Source organism: Musa acuminata, chromosome BXJ2-7, assembly GCF_036884655.1.
Source record: "Musa acuminata AAA Group cultivar baxijiao chromosome BXJ2-7, Cavendish_Baxijiao_AAA, whole genome shotgun sequence".
NCBI lineage: Eukaryota > Viridiplantae > Streptophyta > Magnoliopsida > Zingiberales > Musaceae > Musa > Musa acuminata.
The window spans coordinates 28,321,719-28,339,054 of record NC_088344.1 but is presented as its reverse complement, the minus strand read 5'-3'; the positions used below and the strand labels follow the sequence as shown (position 1 = coordinate 28,339,054).

Genomic DNA, 17,336 nt, shown 5'->3' with positions numbered 1-17,336 from the left:
GGAAGGACAGCCATCATAATAAAATTCAAGACAATCTCAAATAGGACATTCTCGTCGACAACACAATCATCAACGCCAACAATGACCGGAACTCAACATGCATACATTCCCTTCTTCTTTTATTTATTTTTCTTATTTACCTAAATACTTATTTCTCTCCTCTTTTACCTAAATACTTATTTCCCTATTTATTTCTCTGCTCTTTATCTTACAAGCAAAATATATGAGTGAAGTGAACTGACGATTTTTTTCCCCCCTCTCGGATGCCAACCGAGGAAGCGAAAATAACTAAATTTGTTTCAAGGTTGAGGACAATTAGATCATGGATTAACTAATTTAGCATGCCAAACACAATAAAATTAAGGAGATTATACTTGTCAAATAGATTTTAATCCATTTTTTTTTCTATGAAATCTGCTTCGACAATCAAACATAATGCAATCTAATCCTCAACTTGCCATTCTTTTTTTCTGTCCGTGGTTCGCTTGGGATGTATGTCCTAATCACAGCCATGCAACCGTGTCACGGTTGACGAGTCAAAACATGCCAAGTAGCATGGCTCGTGGTTGAAAGTACTCCTCGCCCCGGAATGGGATTTTAGGATTCGATAGAAAGTACGGCGGGAAGGCAGGAGGGTGTTGCCCGCAAGCGCCTCCCCGTCTTATCTTGTCCTCCGCTGGGGTTCGAAGTAGAATTGGGGATGGAGAACTCGCTCAGGTATGATGGTGATTCCAAATCCCTTCGGATACATGCCAAGGAGAAGATTCCCCTCGCCTCGAAAACCCTATTGCAGGTGTGTACCCCTCGTTTCCTTCTTCTCGTCTTGTGCGTCGCATAAGTTCCGTCGAAAATCTTGGATGAATATCAATCGAAACTTTTGTTTGTAATTTCGAAATTCGTGTTTGGTGAGCTCATACTGATGCGCTGGGCAAAGTTCTACTTGCAATGTTGGATTGGGAATCGAGTCTTTGTTCGTGTTAAGTGGAAATTGATATCAGAAATGATCCGATTGCCTCATGCATCTGTATTAAGGCCATGTTTGGCTTCTGCTTTTTGTTCTTGGTTTGGTTAAAGCAATTCAGTATTTCTTCCACTTTATGCTCCCTGTTCGATGGTTTCGTAGTTTTTCATTGCTTGTGAGATGCTTAGCATGACAGATATGCAGAGTAATAATCTATACAAAGTTATCTTGGCAGGTACATGGAGAATTAGACACCGGGACTGGGACCCCTAGTTATCTTGCCCTAATTGTTCGACATTTCTATCCTGAGGTAAGTCTTATGCTCTGGTCGGGCTTTGGAACATAACAACATTCTCAAGGTAAAATAGTCTCACGAAACAATAGGCTATAAAATACCTTTTGTTCTTATCATATAGTTATCAGCCAGCATGGGTTTTGGCATTCAGCTCAACAAAGATGAAAAACCCTGTTATAGCCTTCAAGGAAAGAAGGCATTTCCAGTCACAGCCAGTGGTCTAGTGGGGATAAACTTGAAGGGAAGGTTCCATTTCGACAAAGAATATAAGGAGGTTAGTTTTATTGATGATGCACACACGAATTCTGTGAGAAAGAAAAAAAATCTGTGCATGCATATTGTTTTTTGCTTGTATGTTATCTGGTTCTCTTATTCACCTTGTTATATTTAAGCTAAACGTGTGTCCTCTGTTGTATCCAAGAGTTTCTTTTGTGTAATTTTGTCATGGTTTTCCAATTTGCAAGATGACTACAATTTAGTGAATATACTCTTCAGCAAGATGAATATTCATGTTGATGCTAAACTTTTCATGAACATCATGCTAAACTTGTCCCTTGTTCAATCACCATAGAGTGGGTCTAATTCAAGAGTTACTTAAATGGATTCAGTTTTATTAGATTCAAGTTCAGGCTCATGTCTGGATCATCATTAATTGTTAATTTTTTCTGTGTTTCAAGCTATGTTAGCTCTGATAAGTGCAAATTCGGATATTTAGTAAGGGTTTGGGTTAAATGCTATGTTGTCATTAAAATTTTAAGTTAATGTCTGATCGATTTATGGAGACCTTTCAAAGTTAATTCTTTGACCTAAATGCCCTTTTCATAATATGATCTAAGCTTATAGCCAATATAATCCCAACTTGCGCTTGACAGTCAATATCAATTTCAATTCTATACTTTGAACTTTGTCCCTAATATCTTTTGTTGAATCTAGTATTCTAGATTTGAAAGTTAAATGCCTTTCAATTTGAAGTAGTTTATTGTGGACAATCAAAGTAACTTCTCTTATTCAATTTTAGATGAAATTCGATAGTTTCGTCAGTTATCAGCTGATCAAGTGAATTTTGTTTATGGATGATTATTTTCTTTTCATTGTGTTTGATACAAGCTTTTATTTGCTTTAACTAATTATTTTCTGTAAACTATAATTTTGCCTCATTATGTGACTTGTCTTAGACACATGGTCTACCTGAGGTCTGAATTGGCCTCATCTATTGGTCATGACCTAGACACAGGTCCAATTCCAGTAATAAATTGGATAGGGTACATGTCCAATTCTCTACCCTTTTGCCTGTACCAGATTTGGGAGTCATCATCACCATTGGGATGTGCCTGCTTGCAGTGGCTGTTCTGAAATTAATATGGTGTTTGGATGATAAGTAGTATAGATAATTTATTGAAAAAAGGTAACAACGGAGACCTACTATCGAGAACATAAGTAGAAGTCGGAAATACTGACATTTTCAGTATCTCTACCCTTTTCTGTTGTAAGTTTGATCTAATTATCATCTAGTGCAATAATCTTTATATTCTCTCCATGCCATCCCATAAATACTTTAATAAGGTTGATTCGAGATCCACCGAACAGTTGTTGTTTATACTTCATGCAACAGTTAAGCTTTTGTTTTTTGTTTTTCTGTTTTGAGGAAAGGTGCTCCTGCTATACCATTTTTACTGAAACTGTTATATCTATGCAACAAAATGCCACTTTCCTGTTTAAATTCAGCAAAATAAAAAGAAAAAAAATCAGTGTATGTTCTCACCATTTCTGATTAAACTGTGACGAATATTGAAGTTAATTTGCTCATGCTTGTACTGTTTGTAATAATAAACATAACAATCATTATTACTTGTGGAGGAAGGCAAGGGGAGCAGTTGAATTGGCATGGAGTGTATTGAATTTCCAAAAGGATCAAGATGTGAGGTTTAAAATAGGATTTGATATCTGTGACCAGGTATGAGTCGTTCCATTAAGTGCATGTCCTCATGGCAACTTACATGTTTAACTTGTTTGATGTTTGAAATATGAGTTGCTAGGCATATCTGAGTTTTGATTTTAGTGACGTCAATATATTCTGAAAATAAGGGATTTATTTCATCTGCATAATAAACAATCTTATGAAGTATTTTTATGATTTTTTAGGACATTTTATCTTCTTTATTCAGAGTTTTACTTGTATGAATGAAGGCTTTATGCTTCATTTTCTTAAAAAATGCAAATCAGAATAATTCACAAATTAAACATGTGATTAAGTTTACTTCTTAAAAATGCTTTATTTTACTTCTTGATATGAGAACTGGATGTTAGCCATTTTGAAATGTTGGTATATTATGTCCATATAAGTTCTTGGGAGAAAACGGATATCTTGCCACTTTGCCTTTATTTCCATGGTGGAAACAAGCCATTTCCACTGAAAATTGAGATCAAGAAAGATGAGATTTTTTCTTTTTTTTGTTTTTTGGTTTGATTCTCTTGTAAGTCTTTCTTGTTCTTTTTAACTCATCTTCCAGTACTAACACTTTGTCAGAGTTGTATTTCCTAAAAGGGGCATTTCTCACAAGAAAGGAGGGGTTAGCTTCTTGGGCATGTTGTAATTGAAGAAGGAGATTCTTAACGATCAGTTTGTATTGGAAAGCTTCTCTGCTTTGCTGAGGTTTATAGAACAATTGAGGCTAGTACTTCATTCAATTTTGTGATCTGTCTGTCGATGTAGCCAAGGTTTAGAAAACTGGTCATACCAGTTGGTATGTACCAGTATCAGTATCTATTGGTTCAATCAGGAACCTGTACACAAATGATTGGTTCAAGGTTCACACTGGTCGGCTGTGAACCGGTATATGGAGTCATGTACCCTAAGTTTTTGTCAGGTTACCACTTGTATCGCCATCATTTTTTATAGTTTCTGATAGTTGCCTTTTCTTTTTCTCTTTTAATATTTTTTATGTCTTTCTTCTCTCTCCCTTCCTCTCTTTCATTCAGTGTGTTCTCCGTTACTCTCCACCGGAATCAGAATACCTCTATCGCCTCCACCTCACTGCATCAACACCATTTCCTCTTCCATCTCTCTCTCTCTCTCTCTCTCCACCTTTCTCTTCGTATAGGCAGTACTGACCCATTCCAATTATTGCTACATTCATCCATTCAGGAGCCATATCAATCAGTATTTTTGCTTTGGACCGAGATTTTAACACTTGGTGATAGCTATCTTGTAACCATGTGCATTGGTTACTCTTTGTGCACATTAAAGAAGTCTAGTTAATCGTAGCATGCTTCAATTTTCCCTTTGATATAGACTATCCGTTGAAATTTATTTGCAAAGTAGATTTTTATTCAGAAGCCACATGCTGGATGTTACACCAAAATTTTATATTATCCTTTCTTCAGTTTGCCCATGCAAGTACATATAATTTATTACAATTTTGTATGTAATGCAATTTGAAATATTTCAATGTTAACATAATTTAATCCCAAAAAGATAATCTACTTACATAATGTAGAATTTGATATTTTTAAGTGACTTATAAGAATAACGATATCCACCAACAGGATGAAATTGACAAATGTCTAATTGATGAGATCATTAATTTAGCTACTGTTTTGAGGATGAAGGGGAATATGAAACAGAGGGTCATGAATTGTTGATATATGAATATATACATAATAGGACTCTAGAATATCTTCAAAGCCTTTTTTTCTAAACATTTATGCTCTTTCCTTCTGATGCAGGTGCCATACTTCCAGATCCGGGAAAATAATTGGACTCTTAATGCAGACATCAATGGTAAATGGAATGTGCGATTTGATTTGTAATCCTTTCTCTTCATCACATTTGAGAAAACAAACAGATCTCATCATTCAGATAGTCATTTTTGTGTCGAGTTGTCCAAAGCAGATAGTTGTTGAGATGTCCGATTCTGTACTTTGTAGTTCAAACTGTGACTGGTCAATAACATAAATCTCAGAATCGATTGGTTTAACCGTACTCCTTGTCTACTCTTTCAATTGCAATTTGTTGGAAGATTGTTGCATACTCATGTTCTTGACCTTCCTCAGATATCAAGTGCAATACTGGAGACAATTTAGACAGCAATGTGCCATACTCCTTGCTTGAGATGCTTCATCGCTATTACAATCTGATTCATGAATCTTTGCAACTTGATATCAAATGTTTGGGTAATCAATACCTTTTTCTAGTATGATTTGTGCGATTCTAAATGTTCAAGATGACAAACATTACCTGACGTGTGATAGCTCTTCGTTACGTAAGCTTTGGAATAAGGAAAACCGATGCATTTTGCTGCAGCTCAATGTCTTTGCCATTTGAAAATGTGGAAAGAAAACTAATGTGCATTTATATTTTCATCAACATGAAGTAGGCACTACTTGATATCTGTCAATTCACAAGATTTCAGAACCAAAATCAACACTGGCAATCTCTCTAATAGCTAAATAAGATGGTGAACACTTTATGTAATTAGTGTATATCTACCAACATTTATCACAAAAAATATCCCAACAGAGGAAGACTTGCTAAGTCAGCACCACCTTCCTAATTTACCAGCACGTTACACATGCATGAAGTACCACATGATATTGACCCTTCCCCACCCGACATTGGCGGAACTCTTATCCCCCGAGCTCGCTACAAATGCATTATACACAGCGCATTGGACAAGGAACCGTTTCCTGGAACATCTTCTTGATGTAGTCAATTTTATGCAAACAATATCCTTCTTTACACTTTAAATTTTGTAAGCCGGAGTCACAAAGGCATCGATCTCTTTTACATTTGTACAATACTTATGGCTTAGTTGACTTCTGGAAAGAGAGATAATAAATTATAAATCAATCATTCATGTTTTACCAACCAATTTACCAGAACTAACATCCTCACTAATGAACCCATAGAAATAACTGTTGCTGGACTAGTGGGCTCTGTACATGTCATGTTGCTTTGGCCTGGCGGGGTGACGTTCTGAGGAACACACATAAATGGAGAAAGTAGTCAGGATTCTTCAGATTATTAACCACCCAAGAGAAAGGAATGTTCAGATCAGGTTCAATCCCTTGGATGCGAATCAGATTAGCTTCACTTGATCGCTGGCTGCCAAAGGATGTTTCTTCAACCAAATCATTTCTTGTCATACTGATGGTTTCTGGATCTCCAAAACTGGAACCAGCTTCATGGTTTCCCTCCTCTCTGAGTTCATATTTGTTATCTGGGTCTTCATCACCAAAGATTTCTGGCAGTAACATTCTCATGGCATGCTTCAATGTCATGTAATTGCCTGCTCCATTCAGTTGTTTATAAATCGGTGTTAGTAGCTTGAAATGAAACTACATCCAGCCAGACTATGGATACAAGAGCAAATCATAGTGTACAAAACTTCAAACGCTAGTAAATACTTAATAGTATGAAGAGACAGCCATTTGCTTCTTGCAGTTAATCCCATAGTGCCTGTATGGAAATACTGTTATCACCAAAAAATGTCTACTTGTCGACTCAAAAGTGGTCATCGATTCTCTAATAGAATATATTCATGCAAATACAACAAACATGCATCATAGATGGAAAAAGTCGAGAAGTTTCATGTGAAATGCCTGACTGTACCTCCTTCCTTGTGAATCTCGACCGCTCGGTTTATGTAAGAAATTCTGTCCCAGCTATCAATGATAGGTGCATCTTCCAGATCTTCAAGAGATGCGCCAACATTCCGAATATACAACCGAACAGGAATTCTGCCTGACAATAGATGCATTAATAAGAGACAAAGACTTGGTAAAATATGAATTTTTTTACTTACAAATGTGATAATATCAACGCAACTAAGTTTAGATTGGAGGCTAAGCTTATAGCATTGGTAACCTCCAGTCATAAGTATATACTAGAATCTTTGTACCAAGACAAAGGTTTTCTGACATTGCAGATCCTGAAATAGCAAGCATCATATAGAACATTATATATGACGGTCAACTTTGAGTTGACTAGCATCACAACGTAACCTAGTACAGAAAATGACTTCCTAGCTTGCCTTTGCTTTAATTTGTTGTATTCATCTTGAAATTTTCATCACACCTTCAGAGAAAAAATTTACAGAGATCATAGTTACGTCTGGCTAGCATGATTCAGGAGACATGGAAAAATTATAGATTAAACTTTAATATTCAAAGATGTACACAGAATAATTTAGAATAACGAATCAGTGGTGTCACCTCCAAAGACCCAGACATTAATAATATTATAGGCACTGAATGAGCCAGACATGAGTAGCAAACTTGATGACAAATGATTTAAATAAATACTAAATGGAACAAGAATAGGCAAAAAATAAACTGGTCCAATAATCACAGGCCCTATTAGACTCTTCAATTAAACAAATACACATGTGAGTTCTCGTTTAACCATGCCTAGTCAACAGAGCGTTCCACCAACTTTTTTAAAGTGGTGAAGTTTCATTTAGGACTTGATAAAAAATGCAAGATAATGATGAAGTTTGAACTTATTATACAAGAATACTCAGTCCTTTACTATTTCCAATAAAAATATTCTAGTATATATACACAGAATTAACATTTATCTATTGATTTTAATCAAGAGGGCAAGCTTTGATACTATGGTAAGGTTGCTCCTTTGTGACTTGGGAAACTATGGTTCGAGTCACGAAAACAACTTCCTTAAATATTTAAAGGTAAGGTTGCGTACATTGACCCTCACTAGACCTCGCATTGACAAGAGTTTCCTCTATCAATTTATTTTAATTGTCTTGCACTGTAACATAATTCTTATAGGGATCCAACATGAGTTATCTTGCAAATTACAATCATTCCAAAACTATTAAATATTTGTTACTAATACAAAGATGAAAGACCCTTTGAGGAAAGGAAAGATACTTGGTCGACTGGATCCAACAGGGTCAGGTTCATCAATAGCTTGTCGTGGTTGCAATGATGATGCCTGCTTCAAGAAACAATCCTCGCCAACAGGTCCAAGCTTAAGTCTGGATGAGATTCGAAGATAACCATCCATGTTGCCTGGTTAAAATCTTGCAATAGAAGTTAGAAAAGGAAGACAGAAATGGGAAAATATTGGTCTCATTTCTCAAATTTGTATGTTGTGTTTACAAGAACAGAGGGGGATACATAATAATAAACTAACACAGAACAGCCTTGCTCAAGATGCTTTATTGATGTCACAATCTTTGTACATCTCTATACCACCATCTCAAATAAATGTGTTGTAAAGTGACTATTCAATGCCACATATGATGCTATAAACAATAAATTTATTTAAAGTATCAGTTCTATTGTTCACTACCTTTTACCAAGGATTGCCAGAGGTCAAACTGATCTGCCTGTGCCATGTTCATGATATTCTTAGAGTTTCCATTGATGACGTATGCAGCCTGCATATTAAGATGTGTAAGAATGTCACTAAGATAAAGCCCATTATCTGTCACTTTAATCCTTAACGATCTGACTTACAATTTAATCTATACACATTCTGTATACTGAAGCAAAGACATAATGCAAAGTAATTTGTTGCAACCATTTGTTGAAGGCTTAAAAGGAGGTGACATATATGTTATGAAAGGTTAAGGCCAACCTTTGCAAGGAAGTCCCCTAAATCCAATAGATAAAAACCCTATATCATATCATCTTATTGTCTGTCTGTAAAAACTTAAGTTACAGATGACTAGGTGCCCAACTCCATAAGCTTTAGTTTTCTATCAGATGCTTTTGTCAGTAGTTGACATGATACACATATGTTAGTGCCCGAGTAAATTTGAAACTTGTGTTATGTCCTTTATGCTCCACTACACATAGATTGACAAGGGAGTGCCTAATTTACTACAATCAAGTCGTGTGGATCTTGCTGATCCTACAGTATTCTCTACAGCCCACAATAGTCTCATAGTCTTTAACCCAACCCACTCATATATGATAGCTTATGAACATATTCCTTAGACAAAGTTAAAACTGTTTCAAGGTGCTTTTCTTCATGATCAAGAAATGCATTTAAGGGGTTAGTAACCAATTGTAAAATACTTAATTTCGTAATTCCCTATGCTTGAAGGGTTGTTTCATGCACTAGTACTTATTTTGGTGTTTGAGGGCTAGAAAGAGTTTTAGAAAACTAATAATATTGGCAGAAGCTCTCTTGGAGTTCTCTCTTAAATTCTGTATCTCTTGAATGCTTCCTTAAGTAGTGAGTCTTTTGTTTTCAGTTCTGCATTCTTGTTTATTATCATTGGAATGATGAACTTTCTATATCCCTCTATGATTTTAAACTTTGTGGTAAGCTATTTTTCGATTTTTATTAAAGTATTATCATGAGTTCGTTCCTTTTCTATCCGAAAAACTTATTCCAGCAAATACAATTGTACTATCAGTTTTCTTTCAAAATCTATTCCGCATTACCCCAGAATCAGTTTGGTATCAAAGCTAAAGGTTAGAGATCATGGTAAGGCAGAATGGAAAAGATGCAATTGATGAAGGTAACGACCATGAAGATGATGATGAGTCCTTGAGGTTGCAGCTACGAAGATTGCTACATAGTCTACAAGAAAAAAAATGAAATCATTGAAGAACTTCGAAGTAGAAATAACTAGCATAAAAATGATGCCCAAAAGTATATTTCTAATGATGATATACCTCCTCACTCAAGGGAGTTAGGAAGATTTCAAGCAACACATAGAGTCCAAGATGAGTGACAGAACAAATACAACCCAAGATTGGATATTTCGAAGTTTGAAGGGAAAATTAATGTTGATGACTTTATTGATTGACTTAATACAATGGAAAGAATATTCGATTTTCATGAACCACCATAACAAAAGAAGATAAAGCTTGTGACACTCAAACTCAGACGGAATGCATATTTTTGATAGGAAAATCTGAAGAAGTAAAGAGAACGTGGGGGGAAGAGTAAGATTGTGACATGGGAGAAAATGAAAAGGAAGTTGAAGAGGAAATACTTACTTGACAACTATAGGCAAGAGATCTTTCTCAAAATCCATGATTTCAAACAAAAAGATCTTAGTGTGGAAGAGTACATAGTAGAGTTTGATAATCTCATTTTAAACAGAAGAGAGCTTGTGGAACCAAAAGAGCAGACCATTGCAAGATACTTAGGAGGCCTGAAATATTAGATTGCTAAAGTGATTCAACTCCAACCATGTTGGTCTTTAAATGATGTGAGCAAGTTGGCTTTAAAAGTTGAAAAGCAATAGAAGTTTGAAAAGAGTTCTCAGTTCGGGTCAAAAGAAGGCTATACGAAAGGAGAAAATTCCAAGCCTACTCTCCAGAGCAAGGTGGTATCAAAGGTGCAAGATAAGGGTGAAGGCTCTGTTGGCAACAAACAAACACTTAATTCTTCTACCCCAAGTGGCCGAAAATGTTTCAAATGTCATGGTTTTAGGCATATTGCTTTCGATTGTCCAAATGGGAGGATTATTACTTTGATTGAAGATCATAGTGATGGAGAAGAAGATGAAGCCAACGACAAACCAAAATATGATGATGATGATGATGATGATGGTGATGATAATGATGAGAAAGAGGTAACTTATACTGATCATGGTTTGTCTATTGTGTTACAACATAGCTTATAAGTGTCCTATATGGCTGAGGATGAAAGTTTGGTGAGAAAGAACGTGTTTCACACCAAATGCACTACTCATGGCAAGGTATGCTTGGTGATCATTGATAGTGGCAACTTTGAGAATACGGTATCTTTGGAGATGGTGTAGAAGCTAAAAGTGGACACAATCCTTCATCCGCATCCTTACTAATTATGCTGTTGCAAAAAGGAAATGATATAAAGGTAACTAAAATATGTTTAGTTCCATTTTTTATTGGCAAGTATTATAAAAATGAAGTATGGTGTGATGTTGCTCCTATGGATGCTTGTAATTTGCTATTGGGTAGACCTTGACATTATGATAGAAGGGTGTTGTATGATGGTTACAAACATACATATTCTTTTAAAGTGAATGAAAAAAGATTATTTTAGCTCCATTACAATATTTTGAAATCAGTGCACCAAAGAAGGAAGTTAGTGCTTTTATGTCTTATGGTGAATGCAAGGGTGAATTAGAAAGAGGTGGTCATGTTTTGGCTCTAGTAGTAGTAGAGGATAATGAACAACACAAGGAAACACCAGTAATCATGAAATCAATCCTGGAGGAGTTTCAAGATATTGTACCGGAAGAGATTCCACATGACCTTCCACCTTTGAGAGATATCCAGCATCATGTTGATCTTATTCCGGGGGCTATCCTACCAAACAAGGTAGCCTATAGAATAAGTCCCAAGGAGCATGAAGAACTTGAAAGGCAAGTGGATGAGTTGGTGGAAAAGAGTTTGATTCAGGAGAGCATGGGTCCTTGTACGGTTCCAACCTTGTTGGTGCCTAAGAAGGATGATTCTTGAAGAATATGTGTAGACAGTCGTGCCATCAACAAAATCACAATTAACTATCGTTTTCCCATTCCAAGGTTAGATGATTTACTTGATCAATTGTGTGGTGCTTCTATTTTCTCTAAAATTGATTTGAGGAGTGGCTATCACCAAATAAGAATGAGGCCTGGAGTTGAGTGAAAAACAACATTTAAAACTAGAGAAGGCTTATATGAATGGTTGGTTATGTCATTTGGGCTATTTAATGCTCCTAGCACTTTTATGAGATTTATGAATCACATACTTAAGCCATGCATTGAGATTTTTGTTGTGGTTTACTTTGATGACATATTGGTGTACAACAAGAGTGTAGAATGAGGCCTGGAGCTGAGTGAAAAACAACATTTAAAACTAGAGAAGACTTATATGAATGGTTGGTTATGCCATTTGGACTATTTAATGCTCTTAGTACTTTTATGAGATTTATGAATCACATACTTAAGCCATGCATTGAGACTTTTGTTGTGGTTTACTTTGATGACATATTTGTGTACAACAAAAGTGTAGAGGAGCAAATGAATCCTCTTAAGAAAATATTTTTTATTTTGAAACAACAAAAGCTTTATGCTAATATGAAGAAGTGTGATTTTTTTACTCATAGTATGTTGTTTTTTGAGTATGATATTTCAAAAAATGGAATTATGATGGATCAAAGTAAGATACAAGCTATTCTTAATTAGCCAACACTTGCTTCATTATGAGGAGTTTCCATGGCTTAACTTCTTTTTACAACAGATTCATCAAGGGTTTCAGCTCTATTGTCGCTCCAATCACTGAATGCTTCAAAGGTGATAAATTCAAATTAACTAGTGAGGCTAATGATGCTTTTCAGCTATTAAAAAGAAAGGTGATCGAAGCTCCTATCTTAGTACTACCTAATTTTGACAAGGTATTTGAAGTTGAATGTGATGCATCTAATGTGAGAATTGGAGCTGTTTTGAATCAAGACAGAAAGCTCATTGCTTTTTTTAGTGAGAAGTTGAATGATACAAGAAGAAAATATTCAACCTATGATAAGGAGTTCTATGCCATTTATCGAGCTTTATCTCATTGAAGTCAGTATATTCTTGCCAAGTCATTTGTCCTATATTCTGATCATGAGGCATTGAAGTTCATTAATCACCAGCCCAAGCTAAACAAGAGGCATGCAGCTTGGGTGGAGTTCCTACAATCTTATAACTTTACAATCAAGCATAAATCTGGTATTCAAAACGTAGTTGTTGATGCATTGAGCAGAAAATATTCTTTATTATCAGCAATGAAAGTCAAAGTGGTTAGATTTGACACATTCAAAGATCTCTATGAGAATGATGTGAATTTCAGCTTAATTTGGCAGAATTACAAATCAGGTTCTTTTCAATAATTTTCTATCTTTGATGATTTTCTTTTTTGAGCTAATGCCTTGCGTGTTCCATCTTGTTCTTTGAGACAAGAAATTCTAGCTGAAGCGTATGTGGTGTTTTAGGAGGACATTTCGGTAGGGACAAGACTCTAGCTCTTGTTCAATCAAATTTCTATTGGCCTAAGATGTTATGGGATGTGGAGAGACTTGTAAAGCAATGCTGAGTGTGTCATTTGACAAAAACAAGAAGTCAAAATTCTGGTTTGTATACTCCATTGCCAGGGCCTAATGCTCTATGGGAGGAAGTGACTCTTGATTTTGTTTTGGGACTACCAAGAACTCAACGAAACAAAGATACTATCATGGTTGTTGTTGATAGATTTTCAAAGATGTCTCACTTTGTTCACTATAACAAATCAAATGATGCATCACATATTGCTGATTTGTATTTCAAGGAGATCACCAGATTTCATGGGTATTCCAAGAGCTATGGTGTCAAATCGAGATTCAAAATTTCTTAGTCATTTTTAGAGAACTCTTTGGAGGAAGCTAGGTGCTTCTTTGAATTTCAACAGCTCATCCTCCACAAACCGATGAGCAAATTGAGGTAACGAACAAAAGCTTAGGAAACTTGGTTACAATTTATGTTGGTAAGAACATTAAGCAATGAAATCTCATTCTTCCACAAAATGAGTTTGCCTACAATCGTTTCATGCATCATAGCATTAGTAAGAGTCATTTTGAGGTTGTTTATGGTGCTAATCCTACTAGTCCTTTGGATTTAATCCCTCATTCTACAACTAAGCAATTTAGTGGAGATGCCGATGAGAGGGCTAAGCAGATAAAGAAACTACATAAGGGTGTTAAAGCATCCATTGCAAAACAAAATGAGGGGTACAAGCAAGCTGCTAATAAACATAGAAAACACGTGGAGTTTAACGTAGGTGATTTGGTCTGAATTTATCTAAGGAGAGGTTTCCACTAAGTAAATTTGAAAAATTGAAACCAAAGACTGATGGTCCATTCAAGGTGCTTAAGAGAACTGACAAAAATGCTTATGAGATCGAGCTACCTGAAGATTATGAAATATCCCTAACATTCAATCTGGCTGATTTAAGTCCTTATCATAATAATGTTAATGGAACAAATGAGAACTTGAGGACAAGTCTTTTTCATCCAGAGGAGATCGACACAAGAGTCCATAATTTGCTAATTATCTCGTGTGGATCTTGCTGATCTTATAGTATTCTATACAGCCCACAATATTATCTCATAGCCTTTAACCTAGCCCACTTAAATATAATAGCTCATGAGCATATTCCCTAGACAAAGTTAAAGCTATTTCAATGTGTTTTTCTTCATTACCAAGGAATGTATTAAATGGTTAGTTACCAGTTGTAAAACACTTAAATTCATAATTCCTTATGCTTGAAAGGTTTTTTCATGTACTAGTACTTATTTTGGTGTTTGAGGACTAGAAAAAGTTTTAGAAAACTGATGATGTTAGTAGAAGCTCTCAGTTCTCTCTTAGACTCTGTATCTCTTGAATGCTTCTTTGAGTGGTGAGTCTTTTGTTTTCAGTTCTGTTTCCTTGTTTATTATCCTTGGGGTGGTAAACTTTCTTTATTCCTTTGTGATTTTAAACTTGGTTGTGAGCTATTTTTCAATTTTTATTAAAGTATTATTGTGAGTTCATTCCTTTTCTATCCGAAAAACTTATTCTAGCAAATACAACTATACTATCGGTTTTCTTTTAAAATCTATTCCGCATTACCCCAGTATCATAGATATTGAAGGTTAAAAAAAATTTGGAAGAAAAAAAATGACAGAAAAACTAATACCACATTACTCATCTTAGCATCAATATTAAATAACAAGATTATTGGTAACTTCACTATCTAGGTTAATCCCAAAATTTGCTATCTTCTTGTACTGTATGAACATCCATGGGCTCCTGTCACCTGTGAAGGCTTTACAAATTTTGGCTTTTGATGAGAAATGAGTCCTACTTCAGTGTGTTTTGCAATTTCTACAAATAGAATATAGCAATTATAAACGAAGCAAGCCTACATCAGCAAAAATGCTCTTTGAAGTCAGACCTCTTTTAGTGAATTAATATAGCTCCACTTCACAGTGTCTTCACTATCACAGGGTGTCAAAACGTCTCCTGGATATCCTCTAAAATGAACCTGTAAATATGCTAAACCATCAATCGGACATTGAAGATGAGACAAATTTAGAATAGAGCAAAATCAGCTTCTGCAAATAAGCCATGATGAGATGATAAATCATCAGCGGTAGATATGATAGAATTAATACCATGATATCAAGGATATGCAATGTATATGTTGAGAAAAAAGGAACCACCTATTTAATGGAAAGGGTAAAGAGAATGATATAAAATCCAAAATTATGCTCAGTAATTAAAAGTCAAACCTTTGAAGCAATTTATAGTTATGCATCATCCAATATATGTAATGAAAGATACACTAGATTTTCCAAAGCCAATTGCCAAGCATTCCTCTGAAGCATGGATATGAATGAGCTAAAAATAGGACACAACATAGACCACCAACACATCAGAACTGTGAATCTCATGACACACCACAACATGGGTAAAGCAATTATGAATATATACTTTTCATAGTTGCTATCATTTTGTTTATAAATATCAATGACATAAAAAATTTAGATAATCTATGATCATCATATATGCAACTTATATCAACCAGGTCAAAAAATACTCCAAACTTGTATGCAAAAACTTAAGAACATTCGCAGTCAATAAGTTAAAAGGTCAAAATAACAAACATCATGCCCCAATCTGGCCTATTCAACAAGTTCAGTAAGTCTTATGCAAAAGAACAAGGACTTACATAGGTAACACTGGTTGACATAAGGAAATGCAGGTGTTGCATGAGACCTAATATATATCAAGTATCCATCCTACAATTGTTAGTGTCCACCATGGACCCAACACATGCACAATGTCTGTGACTCATATTAGCACTCAAATCCATATAACATAAGAGAAAATTTATTTTTCAGTACATTTCTGAGACCATGTAAAGATTTGTTTGCAACATCAACAAAACATGGACAAACAACAAGTTTAAAGAGATCTTTGAAGTTTACATGAGAAGAAACAAACTATAAATGAAAACGAAAAATACATGTCCTAATGAAATTAATATGCAAGGCAAAAAGAAAAAGGGGGGCGAACAAATTTAAGAGTTCAAAAAGCTGAAGATGTGCATTGTAAACAACGATTACAAAACTACAGTTCAGATAGCCCTCATACCGTTAGATTCCACGGTCTTTCTGGCTCCGCAGATAAAAGATCAAACAGAACCCCTATTGGTACATACCTAAACGAAATGCATTAGCACCAAATGTACCAACACCCAAATACACATAAAGAGAGCAAAACTATGTCTTTTATGTTATGTAATTTCGTACTCAACGGATTTCATAACATGGCAGAAAGAACAAACCACTTGAGCGGCAACCCATTGTAGTCAAACCAGACGGTGTCCTCGCCGGGAGGAAGAGTACTACTGAAATATGGCTTTATAAGAGGCACTAGCAGAGGAAAGTACCCGATCCGGGAGCCAAGAACCTGAAATCACAATCACAAACCCTCGATCTTAACATATATTCATTAAAAAAAGGGTCAACAACATGTAAAACGTCGGATTAACCACACTGGAACCAACGATCGAAGAAACACGGGGGAAAAGCAAAGCCGTAATTTTGAGTCGGTGAACATGTTTGTAGTATTTGGACACAGATCTGAGCCGCATCGAGAAGGGGGAGAAAGAGGAAATCCACGGAAGGGAGCGTCGGGTTGGAGGAAAGAGATCTGTTAGAAACGGAGAGGGTTTTAGTACCAGGGCGGGAGGAGGTGGTGGGAGGGTGGTGACCTCCGATTCGTGGAGGCGGATTTGGAGAGGGATGGCTCCGCCCCAGACGTACTTCGCCGCCTCCTCTGAGAACACCTCCATCTCCGTTCTTGTCTCTCTACGCTTCCTCCTCGTTCCCTTCACGATCTGAAGTAGGGCTGCAGCGGCCGGCTAGGGCTTTTGCCGGGCCCGGCCACGTAGCGAAGCCCATTGGGTACAAGATGAAGTCATGGAGTCCTCATCAAACATATAACGGTTCGGGAAACGTCGATCGGGTCGAACTCAAGCTAAACAGGAGCTCAATTCGAGCAACATCGAATGCGTTTCGAGGTTAGGTCCGCACGCCGTGCGTGATAACGTCACCCATCCGAAGGAGAA

At 36.1% G+C, this 17,336-nt stretch overlaps 2 protein-coding genes across 7 annotated transcripts; one reads left to right on the top strand and one right to left on the bottom strand.

Moving 5' to 3' along the window:
- Positions 1-583: 583 nt before the first annotated feature.
- LOC135617496 (outer envelope pore protein 21B, chloroplastic-like) lies at positions 584-5,238 on the top strand. 4 transcript variants are annotated; one of them, XR_010488770.1, is made up of 6 exons: positions 585-793; positions 1,185-1,271; positions 1,378-1,530; positions 3,118-3,210; positions 3,802-3,909; positions 4,983-5,238. XR_010488770.1 is itself a non-coding variant. In XM_065117791.1 (5 exons), exons 1-5 carry the CDS (start codon positions 701-703, stop codon positions 5,064-5,066), a joined length of 510 nt encoding a protein of 169 aa, XP_064973863.1. In that variant the 5' UTR covers positions 586-700; the 3' UTR covers positions 5,067-5,238. The 4 variants fall into 4 exon arrangements, 3 of the variants coding, with proteins under 3 accessions (XP_064973865.1, XP_064973863.1, XP_064973864.1); XM_065117791.1 differs by lacking the exon at positions 3,802-3,909 and having other exon boundaries at positions 586-793; XM_065117792.1 differs by lacking the exon at positions 3,802-3,909 and having other exon boundaries at positions 589-793; positions 1,197-1,271.
- An 834-nt stretch (positions 5,239-6,072) lies between these two features.
- On the bottom strand, positions 6,073-17,114 carry LOC135586756 (autophagy protein 5-like). Of its 3 annotated transcripts, XM_065117790.1 has the most exons (9): positions 16,947-17,114; positions 16,551-16,675; positions 16,358-16,424; positions 15,156-15,245; positions 8,572-8,659; positions 8,148-8,288; positions 6,868-6,999; positions 6,663-6,714; positions 6,428-6,544 (listed from the first exon to the last, which is right to left on the bottom strand). In XM_065117790.1, the coding sequence occupies exons 1-9, from the start codon at positions 17,058-17,060 to the stop codon at positions 6,487-6,489; spliced, it is 867 nt and encodes a 288-aa protein (XP_064973862.1). In that variant the 5' UTR covers positions 17,061-17,114; the 3' UTR covers positions 6,428-6,486. The 3 variants fall into 3 exon arrangements, with proteins under 3 accessions (XP_064973859.1, XP_064973861.1, XP_064973862.1); XM_065117787.1 differs by lacking the exon at positions 6,663-6,714 and having other exon boundaries at positions 6,073-6,544; positions 16,947-17,111; XM_065117789.1 differs by lacking the exon at positions 6,663-6,714 and having other exon boundaries at positions 6,073-6,544; positions 16,980-17,107.
- Between the last annotated feature and the right edge of the window lie 222 nt (positions 17,115-17,336).